At 37.4% G+C, this 18,125-nt stretch overlaps 1 protein-coding gene across 6 annotated transcripts in view; it reads right to left on the bottom strand.

Annotated features, from left to right (window-relative positions):
- The window catches only part of HIPK3 (homeodomain interacting protein kinase 3), a 92,482-nt gene that overhangs the window by 56,332 nt on the left and 18,025 nt on the right, over positions 1–18,125 (bottom strand). For all 6 annotated transcript variants that reach the window (XM_032413883.1, XM_032413887.1, XM_032413886.1 and 3 more), the window contains exon 2: positions 4,644–5,742. In XM_032413883.1, the coding sequence (XP_032269774.1) occupies positions 4,644–5,740 (1,097 nt within the window). In that variant the 5' untranslated portion in view covers positions 5,741–5,742. The remainder of the gene's footprint in view (positions 1–4,643; positions 5,743–18,125) is intronic.

The following is an 18,125-nucleotide window of genomic DNA, read 5'->3' as shown; positions in this document are numbered from 1 at the left end:
GCTCGGCGGGAAGCCTGTTTCTCCCTCTCCCACTCCCCCTGCTTGTGTTCCCCTCTCTCACTGTGTCTCTCTCTGTCAAATAAATAAATAAAATCTTTAAAAAAAAAAAACTTTTTTTTTTTTTTTAAGATTTTATTTTCTTATTTGTCTGGGGGGGGGGGGGGGTGGGGAGAGAGCACAAGCAAGGGGAGCAGCAGGCAGTGGGAGAAGGAGGCTCCACGGAGCAAGGAGTCCGATGTGGGACTGGATCCCAGGACCCTGAGATCATAACCTGAGTCAAAGGCAGACACTTAAAACACTGAGCCACCCAGGCATCCCTTCTATTAAAATTTCTGTTAGAACAAGGGGCACCTAAGTGGTTCAGTCGGTTAAGCATCCGACTCTTGATTTCAGCTCAGATCATGATCTCAGGAGTGGTGGGATCGAGCCCCATGGCAGGCTCTGTACTCAGCAGGGGGTCTGCTTAAGATTCTCTCCCTCTGTCCCTCCCCACATTTGCACACACTCTCTCTAAAATAAATAAATAAAATCTTTAAAAACAAAAAAAATTCTGTTAAAACAAAACCCAGCTGACAACCTTTTGCCTAATAAGGATTCCCCCAAAAAATAACTATTCCGTAATACAGAGAAGACACTGTCAGCAATTTCAGCCAATACTGAATTTTTTTGGGTAAGGGTGATTTAGAGAGAGAACTTTAATACTAGTCAATCCTAACTCCTTCTCTACTCTCAAGGCTCATTCAAGGGTTATTTCTCACCAGAAGCCTTCTTTCAACCCTCAAATGAGGCTAAGTGCTCTCCTCTGTGTTCCCATAGCACCCTGTACACACCTGTACCCTAGGACTTCTTAAGACAAACCATTTTTCTCCTCCATTAAATGATGAAATCATGTTTTCTCTGTATCCCTAGCACAGTGCCAGCACACAAAAAGAACTCAACAAAAATTGAGTTAAATTTGCAGTGTAAATTTGGACCTGTTTGACTTTTATAAGCCTGTTTTCTACTTAATTCTACCAATTGTGTTACCTGACTCAGGGGGGAGACATGAGAAACAAACTAGGAAATATACATAAAAGCACTTGGAAAAAAACCTAGTATACATACACAGTCTTCTATTATTATAGAGTACCCTATTTAAAGTCCTGGTTATCATTGTATGGGTCATTCTATGTATCTTAATTTTGTTACAGGAACTTTGATACTTCGGCATAAAGGGATGGGAATACGCTAAACAAAAACTGATAAGCCTAAATTAATTATCATTACACACCATTCTGTCAACTATTACAGGCAAAATAGGAAGCATTTTTTACCTCAACAACAATTAATGCTAAATTACTCAGTAAACTTGCAATAAATACAACTGCTTTTCAGGTTACTTTACAGCCCACTTTCCTGTCTCTGTGTACTGAAATGACTCAAACCACAGGCTAGAATTCTACATTTAAAAGAAAAGGAAAATATTCGTGAACTGAATGTTGTCACCACACCTCATAAACACAGCACCTTCTGCTGCTAAACCCTTTTATGCATTCAAGAGCCCAGCGTGTTCTTGACAGAAACCATCCTCACGCAGCTGAATTTAGAACATGCTGACCTTGAGCAAATCAATGCCCTTAGCATGTACTTCTGGCTTATATCACTGCAAGAGGTTAGACAGCCTCACCATCTATAGTAGTCAACAATTTCTGGCCACTGTCCCCTGTCTATTTTAAGATATCCCTACTACATTTCTGTGTTGCACAGTTCAATAGAGTAACACATGAACCTGTGTTTAAACACAAATCGTTTACCCTGGAACTTGGGATATGTGTGTTCATACTGTGATTAGCTCAAAAATATTTAATTTGGTAAAAGTTTCCACTTCCTGCTTTCAATTTTTAAATACAACATATTTTTAACAAAGAGTTAAAAATCAAGTGTAAGACACTTTTGCTTACTGTCTAATCAAATTTCAAGTAACCTTAGTTAAAAACTCAGCCAAAATTGGTGAACAAATATTGAAAAAGATTAATGGTTACCTGCTATTTTCATGCAAAACTACGCTAGATATTAAAACTACATAATTAAGGACTATAAGACATTTTCACCAGTCTACCTTAATACTTACTCTTAACTCTTGAATCTAATTAACATAAAGTCCTTTTTTAAATGTTTTTACCCAAGCAACATCAACCAAAATGCTACTAGCACGAGCCCTTGTTTACAAATAAGAATCTCATTTTTTCTTCTAAATACAAAATTTGTGTTAGCAATTGCATACCTTGTGAGATTCAGATAAATTATCTACTTGAAATTTATACAGAAAAACAAATTAGAAACTTACTAATTATACTTAGCAATTATTCATAGATTTTTTTTCATTCCCAACAGACGCTAATATTTGTGCAAAGGCCTAATACTAGAAATCAACATCATAAAATATTTAGCATTTCAGATTGCTTTTTAAAGGATTTCCTTTACTCTCTTGAAACATTTAATAAATGTTTAATAAATGTTCTCAAGTATAAAAAATAAAGTGTTTTTGTTTTTGTTTTTACTCTCATCCAAAAGATTTCAAATAAAGAGAAGGACTCTAGGTATCACACGGAGCTAAATCTGATACACAGTATAATGCAGGACCCAAATAAAATGAAGTCATTTACTAACAAGTGAACTAAATATAGAGCCCAAGCAGCTGGAGCCTGGGGGTTTATATAATATGCTAGCTGACAACTAAAAGCTCTTAAGACAGAATCCATAGAGCACAAAGGGAAGGAAAAAAACACTATTCTTCTCATGCTGTTAAATAAGATTTTAAAATAATTTTTCTGGAAAAAAAATGAACTAAAAGCTAATCCTGTATTTCATTACATTAAAAAAAATCTGTCAGGAGTACAGAGGATCAAATAAATGTAATTATAGGGTATATTAAATAGGAATTACTACTCTAACACAATTATCTTTTTTTTTTTTTTTTTTTGAGAGAGAGAATGAGTGGTGGAAAGGGTCAGAGGGAGAGAGAGAGAAGCAGACTCCCTGCTGAGCAGGAAGCCCGATGCGGGGCTCAATCCCAGGACCTGGGAGATCATGACCTGAGTCGAAGGCAGACGCTTAACCAACTGCGCCACCCAGGTGCCCCTACAATATCTTGTAAACCATTTAAAAGGAACAGTATCTAGCACTCTAGTACTAAAAATCTTACAATCAGGAATATACTAAAGAATAAATTAGGCTATGTTCCTAATTTCTAATACATATTTTAATAAATTATCACTAACTGACATAAATATGGGACTCCTAATGACCTACCGATGGCAAGGCCTATATTTGCAGTTGGTTTTTGTAGTGGCTTATTAATTTCTCCTAGATCTTGTCCTGGATACTAAGGCACGTATTTGCAAGAAACTAATCAGGATGAGAGGTTAGTACAAAGGTAGATACAACCAGAAAATAGGGGCGCCTGGGTGGCTCAGTCAGTTGAACATCTGACTCTGGATTTTGGCTCAGGTTACAATCTCAGGGTCCTGGGATTGAGCCCCACCCCACTTCTGACTCCAGGTTGGGCACAGATTGGCTTGTCTCTCTCCTCTACCCACCCCACCCCCCGGCCCCCGCTCATGCTCACTAGTGCTCGCTCTGACGCCCGCACTCTTTCTCTCTCTTCTCTAAAAATAAGTAAATACATCTTCGGGGGGGGGGGAGGGGAAACAGAAAATAACTACCCCTTGCTGGGTCTAAATTTATAATCCTCACATTCTAACAATTCCCAGCAATAAACTGCATGTATCTGTCTATTCACTAACTTCTTAATGGCCAATACTGGCAGCTCCTGTATTTGCCCACTGTGCTGGGGCTCTAGAGTTCACCAAGACCACAAATTCATTCACGCTGAAATGAAAACAATTTCTCAAAATGATAAAAACATGAATCCAAAACCATTTTACCTACTCAAGAAGATATTTTTGAATCTTGGTAATCATTAGCCCTTAAGACTACCTAGCATTATAGTAATCATGACACTACAGCACTTTATCAATATTTACATGGAAATTATTTTCTTCTTTAAACCCGTAACACCAAAACCAAAATAGCACTACCCATAACATATAGATGGAAAGAATATTCAAACTTGTTTTGGAAAAGTCTCCTGAACATTTATGGCAGCCAGGGAAGTGTGTCTGAATCTTCTGAATCTTAAAATTGCTAATCAGGATAACTTTTTGAATTCTCATATATAACTTTTCTAAGTAGCCGGTTACAACTAATTGTCCTTAATAAACTAGTTCTTTGGTTACATCTAATTGTCCTTAATAAACTAGTTCTTTTTTAAGTGCTGAAATGCCCAAAGATATATACAAAAATCACTATAAACCTTTCCCAACATTTGAAGACTTCTGTTTGATCGTCGTTAATCTTTCTTTCAGGTCTTCTATTAACAATAAAAATAACCAGTCAAATGTCTTTGGCTTGGAACTGCATAGAGATTCCTATTCTGTTTGCGCAGATTTTATGCCTAAATTTTAAAAATCTTTTTAACACCTCAAACCTAAACTGATCTTGATTTCTTTATCCAAGCTTTTTCACCATGCACACACACAAAATTATTTCATTTAGCCAAAATTCAGCATTTACTAAATAGCCAAAAAGTAGCCGTCACCTACCTGTAGTACCGAGACTGTAGGTATGTTGAACAAACAGTCTTTGATACATGACTGGCCGACCCAAAGTCTATCACCTTAACCCTGTATGGCTGCCGAACAGGATCCACCAACATAATATTCTCTGGTTTGAGGTCAGCATGAATTAAACCAAGACTTTTCAATTTTTTCAGTGCAGTGGCCACTTGTTGAAGAATGGGTCGAATTACTTTTAGTGGCAGGGGACTGAACTTATTTTGTTTCAGAAAGTCATACAAGTTTTGTTCCAGCATCTCAAAGACTAAACAAGTATGGTTACGGTGCTGAAAGCATTCATAAGCTCGTACAAAGTTATATTCATCAGCATTTTCAGTACTGAGCCTTGCTAATATGCTCACTTCTATTTGACCTTGACGTGCGTAAGAAGGGTGATTCTTCAAAATTTTGATTGCTACAATTTCATTTGTCCCTCTTTTCCAGCATTTGACTACCTGGCCAAAAGTGCCTCGACCAAGAAAATCAAGGACTTCATAAGTATTTTTCAAGGAGCATAAGACTTCATGCTGTACTAACTGATAGTCACCTTCTCCAGTGGTACAATTCTGTTTTGTTCCTGTGGTAGCTGTCACAACCGTCACTGGATTTCCCATGTTGGTTTGCAACATTGCAGGAAGTATGGACAATTCATCGACAATCTGCATTGCGCTGCTATGATTATCCAACTCCTCACTCTTGCGCTTCAATCCACATCGCTGGGGGCCTTCTAGGAAATTCAACCTGTGTCGCCACGCCCCAATCGGAGGTGCCTCCACTTGAGCTTGCTGCGCCTGAGCTGCTATGACCTTTGTAGCACCCGCAGTGTTTTTTAAAACAACAGCACTTGTCTGCAACGAAACGCTGTGTCCTCGAGGTCTGTTAAACGGTATCTTTGTCTGAAAAACACTACCCTTCGTGGGAGGATGAGAATTTCCAACGTTTTTACCATTCACATAGGTCCGTGGATAATTTCTTTCCTGGAATACACAACTGCTTGGCTCTACTTTGAGTTTCTTCACACTACAAAAGGCACTTGACTGAGTTTGATAAACATACGGTGGGTAGACCAAGACTTGTGAGGCCATACCTGAGGGGGAAAAAGGAAAGAAAAAGGACATATTAAACTACAGAAATTTGTTTTTAATTTTAAATCTCATGAAGAAAACTTTCAAGGGTCAAGTCCATAATTTGTAAAAATAATTAAACTCCATTAAGATTTTTTTCCCCTTCAAGAAGGGGAAATATTCAGATATTTCAGTATCTCCATTTTAGCTAATTAGTGCTTCAGCTATTTTGAGTATTGCATAAAAGGCTGGGAATAAAGAGTTGAGTGCATTCATTTAATCAAAAAATATTTACCAAGCAGCTGCAATCACCAGGATATGCCCTAGGAATTGTAACAACCATTTTTCCCCCAAAAGGAAAAGTACAGATCCCTAAACTATACATATTTGGCAAATGTAAAGCATTCCATCACCAAATTATCATTTATGAACCAATGACAATGCAAGAAAATATCCATTACATAACTACAGTCACATTCGTTGAATCTAAAGCTCAAGAACAGCCTCAGGAAAAATAATCAACTATAAAATTAAGTATAGAAGCCAGATGTAGGTCCCTTTGCATGATATTCTCTTAATGTCTTTTTCCACATCCACCCTTGTACACTTAAGCAGACTTCTTTACATTCAGATCAACATGTGAATACCTTCTGGCTGAAGATTTTCCCGGGACACACACTGGCCACTCACCCTCTAGGCAAGAGTTGGGCGTTCAGTGCTCTCATAAAAACTTCTAAGTTCTTCTAATTAGCATTCATGACATGACATTACATTACATTGTAATTGTCAGTGTATCCATCAGTCTTCCACACTAGATCCGAAACAAAGTTCCCAGGATATAGAGTCAGTGTTCAAGAAATGTGAGCAGTTCAGACTGATTTGAAAGGATTTCCATTCTTTGCAATTTAAAAATCTGTATTGTATTAACTGGGCAATCTCCTACTGTTTTAACAAATCAAACATCAATTCTCCAATTCAAAAACAACAGGTTGCCATCATAATATGTAATATATATAATATTTAAAACAATGAGTCACCACCTACTGAAGGACTTACTACGCAAAGCATTTTAATAAATGCCTACTTTGTAATATTTTATTTTTTTTAAAGATTTTATTTATTTGAGAGAAAGAAAGAGAGAGAGCACTAGCAGAGAGAGGGGCAGAGGGAGAAGCAGACTCCCCACTGAGCAGGGAGCCCAACATGGGGCTTGATCCCAGGACCCGAAGATCATGACCTGAGCTGAAGACAGATGCTTAACCAACAAGTCACCCAGGCACCCCTGGATTATTTTATTTAGTCATATTAATATCTTCCCAATTTGCTGTTAAGAAAACTAAAAACTCAAAGGAACTAGGTAACTGGCCAAGGTCACATAGCTGGGGTATAGTAAAAGAACAGGAAAATACATTGCCCTTCAGATAAAAGGCATAAATTTATGCCTCCTTCAACTTCCTAAACATTTTTCTTTCTTTTTTTTTTTTAAGCTTTTATTTTTAAGTAATCTCTACACCCAACACAGGGCTCGAACTCATAACCCCCAGATCAAAAGTCACATGCTCTACCGACTGAGCCAACCAGGCACATCCTAAACATTTCTTGTTAACCACCTACCACATTCCTAAGCTGACCTGGCTCTGGTAAGAAATGAGCAATAAAACCTTATTAGACAAATTAAGATTTGATGTTCAATATGTAAGAGAAAATCATAAATTAAAATCCTGGAGTTCTAAACCATTTCAACCAGCATCAGAAGAGGTTTCAATTTATCTCCACCAACTTATCTCCTTTTAATGAAGCAAAGCCACACTGAAAACTCCTTCTAACCATACCGAACCCATCTGCTAATTCACTTAACACTGTTTGTGAGGATTCCCAACCTTATCTTCAATAATTTCGCATTATCATGATTCTCATTTCAAACCACTTCTGCGACCCACACCCACAGAAATAGACTCAGAGAGACAGATGATGAAACTCACAGATAAAAATTTTGAAAACTGTGATTATAAACATACTTGTGGATTTAAAGAAAAGCTTGAACATAAATAGGAGAGACATGAAAAGCATTTTTTAAAATGGAACCGGTGAGGGGCGCCTGGGTGGCTCAGTCGTTACGTGTCTGCCTTCGGCTCAGGTCATGAACCCAGGGTCCTGGGATCGAGCCCGGCATCGGGCTCCCTGCTCCGCGGGAAGCCTGCTTCTCCCTCTCCCACTCCCCCTGCTTGTGTTCCCTCTCTCGCTGTGTCCCTCTCTGTCAAATAAATAAATAAAATCTTTAAAAAAAAAATAAAAAATAAAAAATAAAATAAAATGGAACCGGTGAGGGACGCCTGGGTGGTTCAGTCGGTTAAGCGTCTGCCTTCGGCTCAGGTCATGATCCCAGGGTCCTGGGATCGAGTTCCACATCGGGCTCCTTGCTCAGCAGGGAGCCTGCTTCTCCCTCTGCCTGCTGCTTCCCCTGCTATGCTTTCTCTCTCTCTCCCTCTCTCTCTGACAAATAAATAAATTTAAAAAATAAATAAATAAATAAAATGGAACCGGTGAGCCCGGGAAACCATACATACCATACACAGACGGTAAAAAAGCAATTTGGCAATGTCTAACAAAACTGACATACAATCCAGGCAACTCAGATAGTAAAAGAATATTTATGCAGTCCTGTGTAAAGAAACACAGTACTGGAAATAGCGTAAACACCCATTCGAAAGGCACTGGGTAAACACACCTTGATACACAGACCAACTACAATCTTTAAAAAGAATGAAAACAGTGATACCCGGGTGGCTCAGTAGGTTGAGCAACCCACTCTTGGTTTTGGCTCAGGCCATGATCTCAGGGTCATGAGATCGAGCCTGCATGGGGCTCTGTGCTCAGCGGGGAGTTGCCTTGAGATTCTCTCCCCCCACCGCCCCTCCCCTGACTTGTGTGCCTGTAGGCACTAACGCATTCTCTCCCCCCCCCCACCCCTTTCCCCCTCTAAAAAAAAAAAAAAAATCTAAAAAAAAAAAAAAAAGAATGAAAACAATCTGCCCTGTTATGGACTGATTCCCATATTATTATGTGAAAAAGCAAGATTCAGAAAAATGTGTACTTTACAATAGATATTACCATGTGTAATAAAAAAGAATTACATATGTATATAATTGCACATACACTGAATATCTGTACACACATAAAGAAACTGTTGGTTTCTTTGTCTCAGAGGAGAGTAACAAGAATACTGGGGGCAATGACAAAAATTTACTTTTCACTGTATATCCTTTTCACCACTTTAATTTTTACTATGTACACGTACTGTTCAAGATACGTTTTTGAATCATCTGAGAAACCTATTAAAATATATAAATTTCATATTTAGAAATGAAACAATACACCTGGGATTCGCTTCAAAATAATAAAGAAGAATAAATGGATGGAGATATGAATAAAATGAGATTAGTCATAAATCGTTCATTATAGGACCCTGACAGTAAAAAGGTGTTCTACTTTTGAATATGTTTATTTACATCTTTCCTTAATAAAAAGTTAAATAAGTAAATATATATTTAAAATTCCACCCAGAAAGATTCTGATTCAGTAAGTCTGTGGTGTGATCCAGGCATCTTTATGCGTATAAGCTCTCAAGGCCATTTTGATTCGTACTAACATCTGAGGAAAAAAATGATCTAGTCTGTACAAAAACCCTAACAAATTCAAGTTCTACCAATTCAGGGCCCTCGAGTCTGAAAAAAATCGGGATGAAGTCCTAGGGAACAGAACACAAAGCACTCCTTAGCCAATCCATGCCATTTTATTATTGTCAGAGAGAGAGAGCACAAGCAGAGAGAGCGGCAGGCAGAGGGAGAAGCAGGCTCCCTGCTGAGCAAGGAGCCCGATTCGGGACTCGATCCCAGGACCCTGAGATCATGACCTGAGCTGAAGGCAGACGCTTAACCAACTGAGCCACCCAGGCGTCCCAATCCATGCCATTTTAAATCAAGGTGTTACGTGGATGACAGCTGAGATCCAGATAACTGACCTAGAGATATTTAAGAATCTACTATAATTTCTGAATCCTGCTGTTCTTACCTTTTCTTTCCCAACATGCCAAGCTAGAAGGCACACAATTAAGCCAAGGGCCCCAACCAAGGTCACCTAAAGGAAGCTTAGACAATTACCCCCTCACCAACCACTGTGCTATGTGGGGCCAATCTCAAAGGGGACTTTAGAAAATAAACACAGAAAGGAATGTCACATAACATACACAGTATATAAGAAGGGGATGGGGGAGGTGCTGGAGCTAACGGTTATAAAAGACTACAAGGAAAGAACTCTAAATTACTAATTAACTTAGCCACTGTGACTCCCTGCCATATCCAGGTATTAAGTCTTTCCTTCTACCAATCCTCCATCAGATAAACTCATGACCTGGTAGAGTTATCTTCTACTTGGAGTTTATGGATCTCATATAGTAAGCAGAGTACAGGAGCTGCTTAGTCCATGGAGTCCAAAATACTGACTCAGAACAATACTATTATTTCTTATTCTTTTTCATTGCAATTCAAACTATGTTATACCTCTGTAGCTATATTATTCATGACTTTGTCATTTGCTCTTATCAACTGACTAAGAAATGAAGTTTTGAAATACTACCCCTTTGTAAACTGGGGCTGCCTATAATATATCACTCAGAGGATTGTGAAGACTCCTGTTAGAGCAACCATTAAGCTTCCATTCCTCAAGCTTAATAATCTCAGGTACTTTAACTTTGATTAATAGGCTTTTTATTTTCTAACCCTCTAAAAGACTTTAAGACCCATCTGAATTCTATCCAAATTCTTCACATCCTTTTACAATTACCAAAACAGCAATGTAACCAATACTGACACCCACAAGCATGGGCCTGACTACCACTAGCCATAAAGTTTTCTTCTTTTTCTCCTTTACAGGCTTCCTGAAAAAGGCGGGAGGAAGCAAAACTAGAAATACTTTACTATCTTATATACAATGTATTAGCCAATATGAAAATTGTGAATAATTCTGCCAAACTTATACAAAGCCCATATGTAATTGGGTTCTTCTTTAAAAAAAAAAAAAAAAGTACTGTGACATCACAAACAGATGAGTAAAGGCAATGATGCCTTGCATTCTCCTTATTCACCTTTCTCCTTCTAGTTGTTCAAACCTCAATTTTTAAATTTCTTTTTAAAAAATGATGATAAAATATGCATAACACAAAAAGTTACCATTTTGCGTACAGTTCAGTGACATAAGTACATTCGCACTGTTGTGCAACTATCACCACTATCCATCTCCAGAACGTTTTTCCTCTTCCAAAACTGAAACTCTGCCCATTAAACAACTGTCCATTGCCCCCACCCCCAGGCCCTGGCAATCACCATTCTATGCTCTGTAAGAATTTAACTATTTCTAGGTACCCCATATTATGAAACTATACAGTATTTGCTCTTTTATGACTTACTTCACTTAGCATAACGTATTCAAGGTTCATCCATGTTGCAGTATGTGTCAGAATCTCCTTCCTTTTTGAGATTAAATAATATTTCACTGTACAGATATGCCGTATTTTGTATATTCACTCAGCCACCAAAAGATATTTGGGGGCACCTGGCTGACTTAGTGGAGCATGCAACTCTTGATCTTGGGGTTGTGAGTTTGAACTCCACACTGGGTGTACACATTACTTAAAAATAAAATCTTTAAGGGCGCCCAGGTGGCTCAGTTGGTTAAGCATCCAACTCTTGATTTTAGCTCAGTCATGATCTCAGGGTTGTGAGATCAAGCCCCACATCAAGTTCTGTGCTGACTGTGGAGCCTGCTTAATATTCTCTCTCTCTCCCTCTCCCACTACCACTCCCAACTCACATACACATGCTCTCTCTCAAAAAATAAATAAATAAAATCGTCTTTAAAAAAAAGATACTTGGGTTGCTTTCACCTTGTGACTACTGTGAATAATACCGCTATGAACACGGATGTACAAATTTCTCTTCAAGACCCTACTTTCAATTCTTTTGTGTATATACCCACAAGTGGAATTACTGGATTATATGGAAATTCTATTTTTAATCTGAGGAATCACTATACTCTTTTCCATAGCAACTGTATCGTTTTACATTTCAACCAGTAGTGCACAAGGTTACAATTTCTATACATCCTCGCCAGCACTTGTTATTTTTTTCTTCTTTTATATAATAGCCACCCTAATGGGTGGAAGTGGTATCTCACTGTGATTTTTAAATCTAATTCATCAATACTGGCTGTACTAACATCCAGACTTGACATCATCAGTAGCTATAACAAGCAAGCTTTCTATTTTTTCATTTGAGTTCTTGACAAATATTAAACATTACACTTAAAACTAAATTCTATAGAAACCCATATTATTAGCTGGGCATTCCCAAATGACTACTGAATAATCCCAAGCTTTTTCAGACTATCAATGGAAAGTACAGAAATTATTACATTACTAAAAGTATCAAGTTTTTCATAAATATGGAAATGATTAGCATTTCTAAAGATCAACAAGAATAAATGAAAAGAACAAGTAAAATGAAAGACAGAATTTTAAGAAGAATTTTTTTTTTTTAAATATAAAGAGAAGCTCAGGGCACTAAAAGATTATCTCATAATAAACAGGGTTAAGAAACCAAAGCATTAAATTTGTAGCCAATATTCTACAATCAAAAAAAAAAAAAAACCAACAGCACTACAACAACCAATTAAAAAAGGCACCTCTATGCAAGTTACCTTAGGGAATATTTTCATTCAATTCAATAAGCAAACAGCTATACTAGATCAAAGTAAACCTTTGATTCTGTTTACATGAAAACCCTGCATTCAGAGTTCTCTTCTGAACACTAATATATATATCCAGGATACATATTAAAATAAGGTAGACACAAGAGCAGTTCATTTTCAAAAGTGAACTTATTACCAAACTCTGTTAAGGGAGACAGACGGAACAGGAAATGAAAAATACAGTTAAGATTGCTTTATCAGGTACAGCGTACCAATGTACCTTTAACCTGATATCCTCAAAACTAACAGAGCTAGAGAATTATCCAATGTGAAAAGAATAATGATAATGTTCTACCCTGTTAATGTAGTACTAAGTTCACTAACAGAATGATGTGTCTTTAGTCAAATTACTAAACATACATTACAGATTATAATAGCCTTTCAGCATGCTATGATCAGCACCAGATACAAAAAGACTTAAAAGCACTATGTAAAAATCACTGACCATACTAAAAAACAAAGAAAATATCCCCACCTACCCCACACAAGCAGTCCCCTACTACACCAAATTCCCATCATTCTTGTCTTTACCTGGATCCAAACATCTCTTCTAGCCTTGTTTCTCTCCCTCATCTCAATTAAACCTCAAGATCTGACCTGCCCTCATCAACACAGTACTTCACATTCTGTCCTCAAAATATTATCCATCTATTCCTACGATCTACCATCTCTTTCTGATTATCTATCTCCCACCACACAGATTCCCAATATCCTTTGCTAAATTCTAGTTTCTCTCCTTCTAGTACAATAGACTCAAAACTAACACTTCTCTTATGTAACACAAAAGGTATTTTTAAAGATGCTTAGCAGCAAATGAATCCAAAATTCTAAATCTGAATTCTCTCAATCTTTTTCCTGACACACTTCAGGTATGATGAACTTCTAAGAAGTGAAACACTTTAGGGGAGGTAGTATTCAAAAGCAAATCTTTTTCAGAAAAGTAAAAGCACTTTAGGGAAGGTGGTCTTCACCAAAGCATTTTTGAGTGCAAATCAATAATTTAGTCATTTCAAGAAAGGAGCTTTGTACATCACTCTAATGACTTTCAACATTGCAAAATGCCTTTTTGAAAATAATAGGGTCAACCTAATTCACCCAGCTAGTGGACCAAAGAAAAATTACACTGTTCTTTTTTTTTTAGATTTTATTTATGCATTTATTTATTTATTTTAGAGAGTGCACATGCACGCACATGCCCTCAGGGGAGGGACGTAGGGAGAGGGAAAAAGAGAATCTTAGGCTCCAGCCCCACTGCAAGGCTGACGCAGGGCTCAATCTCAGGACCCTGAGATCATGACCTGAGCCAGTCATGAGCCAAAGAGAAGAGTCTGTCTCTTAACCAATGGAGTCACCCAGGCACCCCGAAATTACGCTGTTCTTAAACTGCTTTTGCATTCCTCACGAAGTCTGGAACAGAGCTAAGTGAATAAAAGCCTCAAGCTATGCTACGGCCTCACATCATTTCAAACTTTTTTTACAAGACTTTTTTTTTAAGTAATCTCTACACCCAACATGGGGCTCGAACTCACAACCCCAAGATCAAGAGTCGCACGCTCCACCAACTAAGCCAGCCAGGCGCCCTTCAAGTTTATCTTTTTTTTTTTTTTTTTAAAGATTTTTATTTATTTATTCATGAGAGACAGAGAGAGAGAGAGAGAGAGAGGGGCAGAGGGAGAAGCAGGCTCCCAAGGAGCAGGGAGCCCGATGCGGGACTCGATCCCAGGACCCTGGGATCATGACCTGAGCCGAAGGCAGACGCTTAACCATCTGAGCCACCCAGGCACCCTCAAGTTTATCTTTTTAATAAGATATTGCAAACATCAGTTTTATCAGAACTCTTAAGTTTTGTACAAATGTCTGTCTTGACTTCACAAAGTCTGACAAAGAGTTCAAAGGAGATAGAATGAAGTCTTCAAGGTAACAATATTGTCTATAATCTAGTTTCATGTAAATAATAGATTATTCCAGCTTGGTTTATCCATGAAGATGTTGCTTTCATGAATATACCTAGGAAAAAGGTTTACCTTGGAAATGTGTTTCAACTGAAAATTTGTCAACATTTCATGGGGTGGATAAAGGGACATTTTTCTTAGGAGCTTTATAAGTAAAAGATAAGGTATTAAATACAGAGAAGAACACTAAAAACAAATATTACACTATTTTAATGACACAGTGACTGATCAAAGCCATGAATTGAACAATTTGTTATTGCAATGGTATTTTTTTAAAGATTTATATATTTATTTGAGAAAGAGAGAACGAGCATCAGGAGGAGCAGAGGGAGACAGAATCTTCAAGCAGACTCCCCAATGAGCACGGAGCCCGACATGGGGCTCAATCCCAGGACCCCGAGATCATGACCTGAGCCGAAATCGAGAGTTGGACGCCCAAACAACTGAGCCACCCAGGCGCTCCAGCAATGGTATTTTGACTTTATTTTGGATTATGTCATAAACGTAATATTTTTATTAATATTAATTTGTTGTATGTACTCAAAAAAAAAAATCATGTAACAGCCCCTGAAATACTTATGATACCACAAAAGGAAACCATTAGCCAAAAGCTGTACTATTTGAGTTGAAGTTTAAATTTCTGCTAATTAACCTAATTTTCAACTTATTTTTCAAATGATAAATGAGTTAGTAATTTATGAAAATTATATTGAACTTTTTTTTTTTAAGATTTTATTTATTTACTTGACACAGAGAGAGAAGAGAGCACAAGAAGGGGGAGGGGAGCAGCAGAGGGAGAGGGAGAAGCAGGCTCTCTGCTGAGCAGGGAGCCTGATGCGGGGCTCGATTCCAGGACACTGGGATCATGACCTGAGCCAAAGGCTGACACTTTTTTTTTTTTAAAGATTTTATTTATTTATTTGAGAGAGAGAGAATGAGAGACAGAGAGCACGAGAGGGAAGAGGGTCAGAGTGAGAAGCAGACACCCCGCTGAGCAGGGAGCCTGATGTGGGACTCGATCCCGGGACTCCAGGATCATGACCTGAGCCGAAGGCAGTCGCTTAACCAACTGAGCCACCCAGGCGCCCCAAAGGCTGACACTTAACCAACTGAGCTACCCAGGCACCCCTTGAGCTCACTTTTTAAATGTCTTATAGCTATATCCACTGTGAATATTATCAAATAATGTTTTAATATTATTTTAATTCTACTTTTACCATACTTATATCTGACAGACGGTTGGCCTATTCTCAGAGTTATAAGTTTGAAGTTTAAAGATTCAATCACTTGAAGCAAAAGAAAATTTAGCTTCCTTCATTAGTACCCGAACTTTAATTTGTGACAGTAAAACCTACCAGTGTGAACCTATCAGTGTTTTTCAAGACAACATCAAAGAAATGAATCATATTTTGTGGAAGAAATGAAAAAACTGCTAATTTAATCCAATGGAAAACTCTTCTATAAATTATTTCCTTTTTTAAAAAAAAAGATTTTATGTATTTATTTGTTAGAGAAAGAGAGAGCACAAGCAGGGAGAGCTGCAAGCAGAGCAGGCAGAGGGAGAAGCAGGCTCCCCACTGAGCAGGGAGCCCCATGCGGGACTCGATCCCAGGACTCTGGGATCAAGACCTGAGCCAAAGGCATTAACAGACTGAACCACCCAGGCACCCCTTCATAAATTATTTTCATTTGTAAATTCAAATTTGGGGTACTATTTCTTTTTAAATAATCAAGTTAATTTACCTGAAATTTAATCACTCCTCCTTTTTTTCTTTAACATGTACAAACTACAAAGGTTAACAAAGTACTTTACAAACTCCTTTATATCTTGTATGGACTGAACAGGTAACCATGTGCTTCATTTTAGAACAGCTACCCACTTCACCGTACCCCATCTAAAAAGAAAGATCATCACTGCTTTATTTTGTTAGTCTCCAGTTAGCGATTTCCCAAATTTTTATCATATAATGACCACCCATGAACTTACCATGAGAAGTCTACAGTGCTATATTTGTCCCTCATTAAACAGTTTCACACCCACATGCTCTAATTATTCTCCAACTAAAGTGCTAGAATTTCCTTCAAGAGGATAAACATAAAAGGGGAGGAAATCTTCACCAATTAATAGGTATTTCTACCTTTCCATTCCAAAGAACATTAAAAGGAAAAAAAACAAAAAACCCTGTACCTATAAATGTCTCACAACACAAAAAATACCCTGGTCAGCCTAAATAGAGGTTTGTATTTTTATGCCTTTCAGTTTAAAATTAATGTTATATGTTTTTAACAAATCATAAACCTCTGAAAGAAGAAAGGTTTTCTTTAAACAAGATAGAAAAAGCATAAAGAGAAGACTGGAAAATCTGACTTTAGTAAAATCTAAAATTGGTATGCATTTATTAAATGACTCCAAAAACAAAAATAAGCCATAGAAACAGAGAAGATACTGGCAACACACATAACAAAAGATCTTTAGAAATCATATTGTATTTAGCAAAATTCAGTAGAAAAATGGATAAAAGATAGAAACGAGCAATTCACAGAAAAGGAAATACATGCCAAAAGACTTATTCTCAGCCTCACTAGTAATAAGGAAAACACTAAGTAAAACTACAGTAAGACATCATTTTATAACCATCAGACTGACAAAAAGTAGGACAATACCCAATGTTAAAGAGTTGTAGGTCAACAGAGACTCTTACAATCACTTTGAGAGCAAAGCTGAAAATGGACCCAGTCCGTAATCTATCAATTGTTCCAGGTAGACTTCCTGCCTACGGAAACTCACACACAAGTACAAAATGAAAAAAACAAAAACAAAAAACATAAAACACACAGGTAAAATAATGTTCACTGCTGCTCTGTATATAGTAGCAAAATTCTGAAAAAATCTGATTGTCAAAAGAATAAAGTATGGCTTTTTCATACAACGCACACAATACAAGTGTGGTGTATACCACAGTCATCGTATATTTATGTACCACAAAAAAAGAAAAGAAACACAAGTTATAAGAGTGAGACACCACTGATTTTAAGATGTATCACAATTTCAAAGATATTAAAATGCGGGGAAAACTGTGTATGTTAGAATTAACAACATGCAGCAAAATGAATTAACTGAAATTATGTATTATGAACATGGATAAATCTCAAAACAACAATGTAGAACAAAAACAAGTTGCATGAATTGTGCAAGACTGTTGAATCTCAGATCTCTACCTCTGAAACAAATAATGCAATATATGTTAAGAAAGAAAAAAAGAAGAAGAAGAATGTAGCAGGAGGGGAAGAATGAAGGGGGGGAAATCGGAGGGGGAGAAGAACCATGAGAGACGATGGACTCTGAAAAACAAACTGAGGGTTCTAGAGGGGAGGGGGGTGGGAGGATGGGTTAGCCTGGTGATGGGTATTGAGGAGGGCACGTTCTGCATGGAGCACGGGGTGTTATGCACAAACAATGAATCATGGAACACTATATCTAAAACTAATGATGTAATGTATGGGGATTAACATAACAATAAAAAATTTAAAAAAAAGAATGTCAATGAAAAAAAATAAAAAATAAATAAATAAAAACATAAAAAAAAAGCCATATGCCTTCTCTGTAGAAAATTTGGGAAATATGGAAATTAAAATGAAGCAAAAATACT

This window comes from Phoca vitulina, unplaced genomic scaffold, assembly GCF_004348235.1.
Source record: "Phoca vitulina isolate PV1807 unplaced genomic scaffold, GSC_HSeal_1.0 scaffold16, whole genome shotgun sequence".
In the NCBI taxonomy this organism is placed as follows: domain Eukaryota; kingdom Metazoa; phylum Chordata; class Mammalia; order Carnivora; family Phocidae; genus Phoca; species Phoca vitulina.
This window is presented reverse-complemented; position numbering and strand designations above follow the sequence as displayed.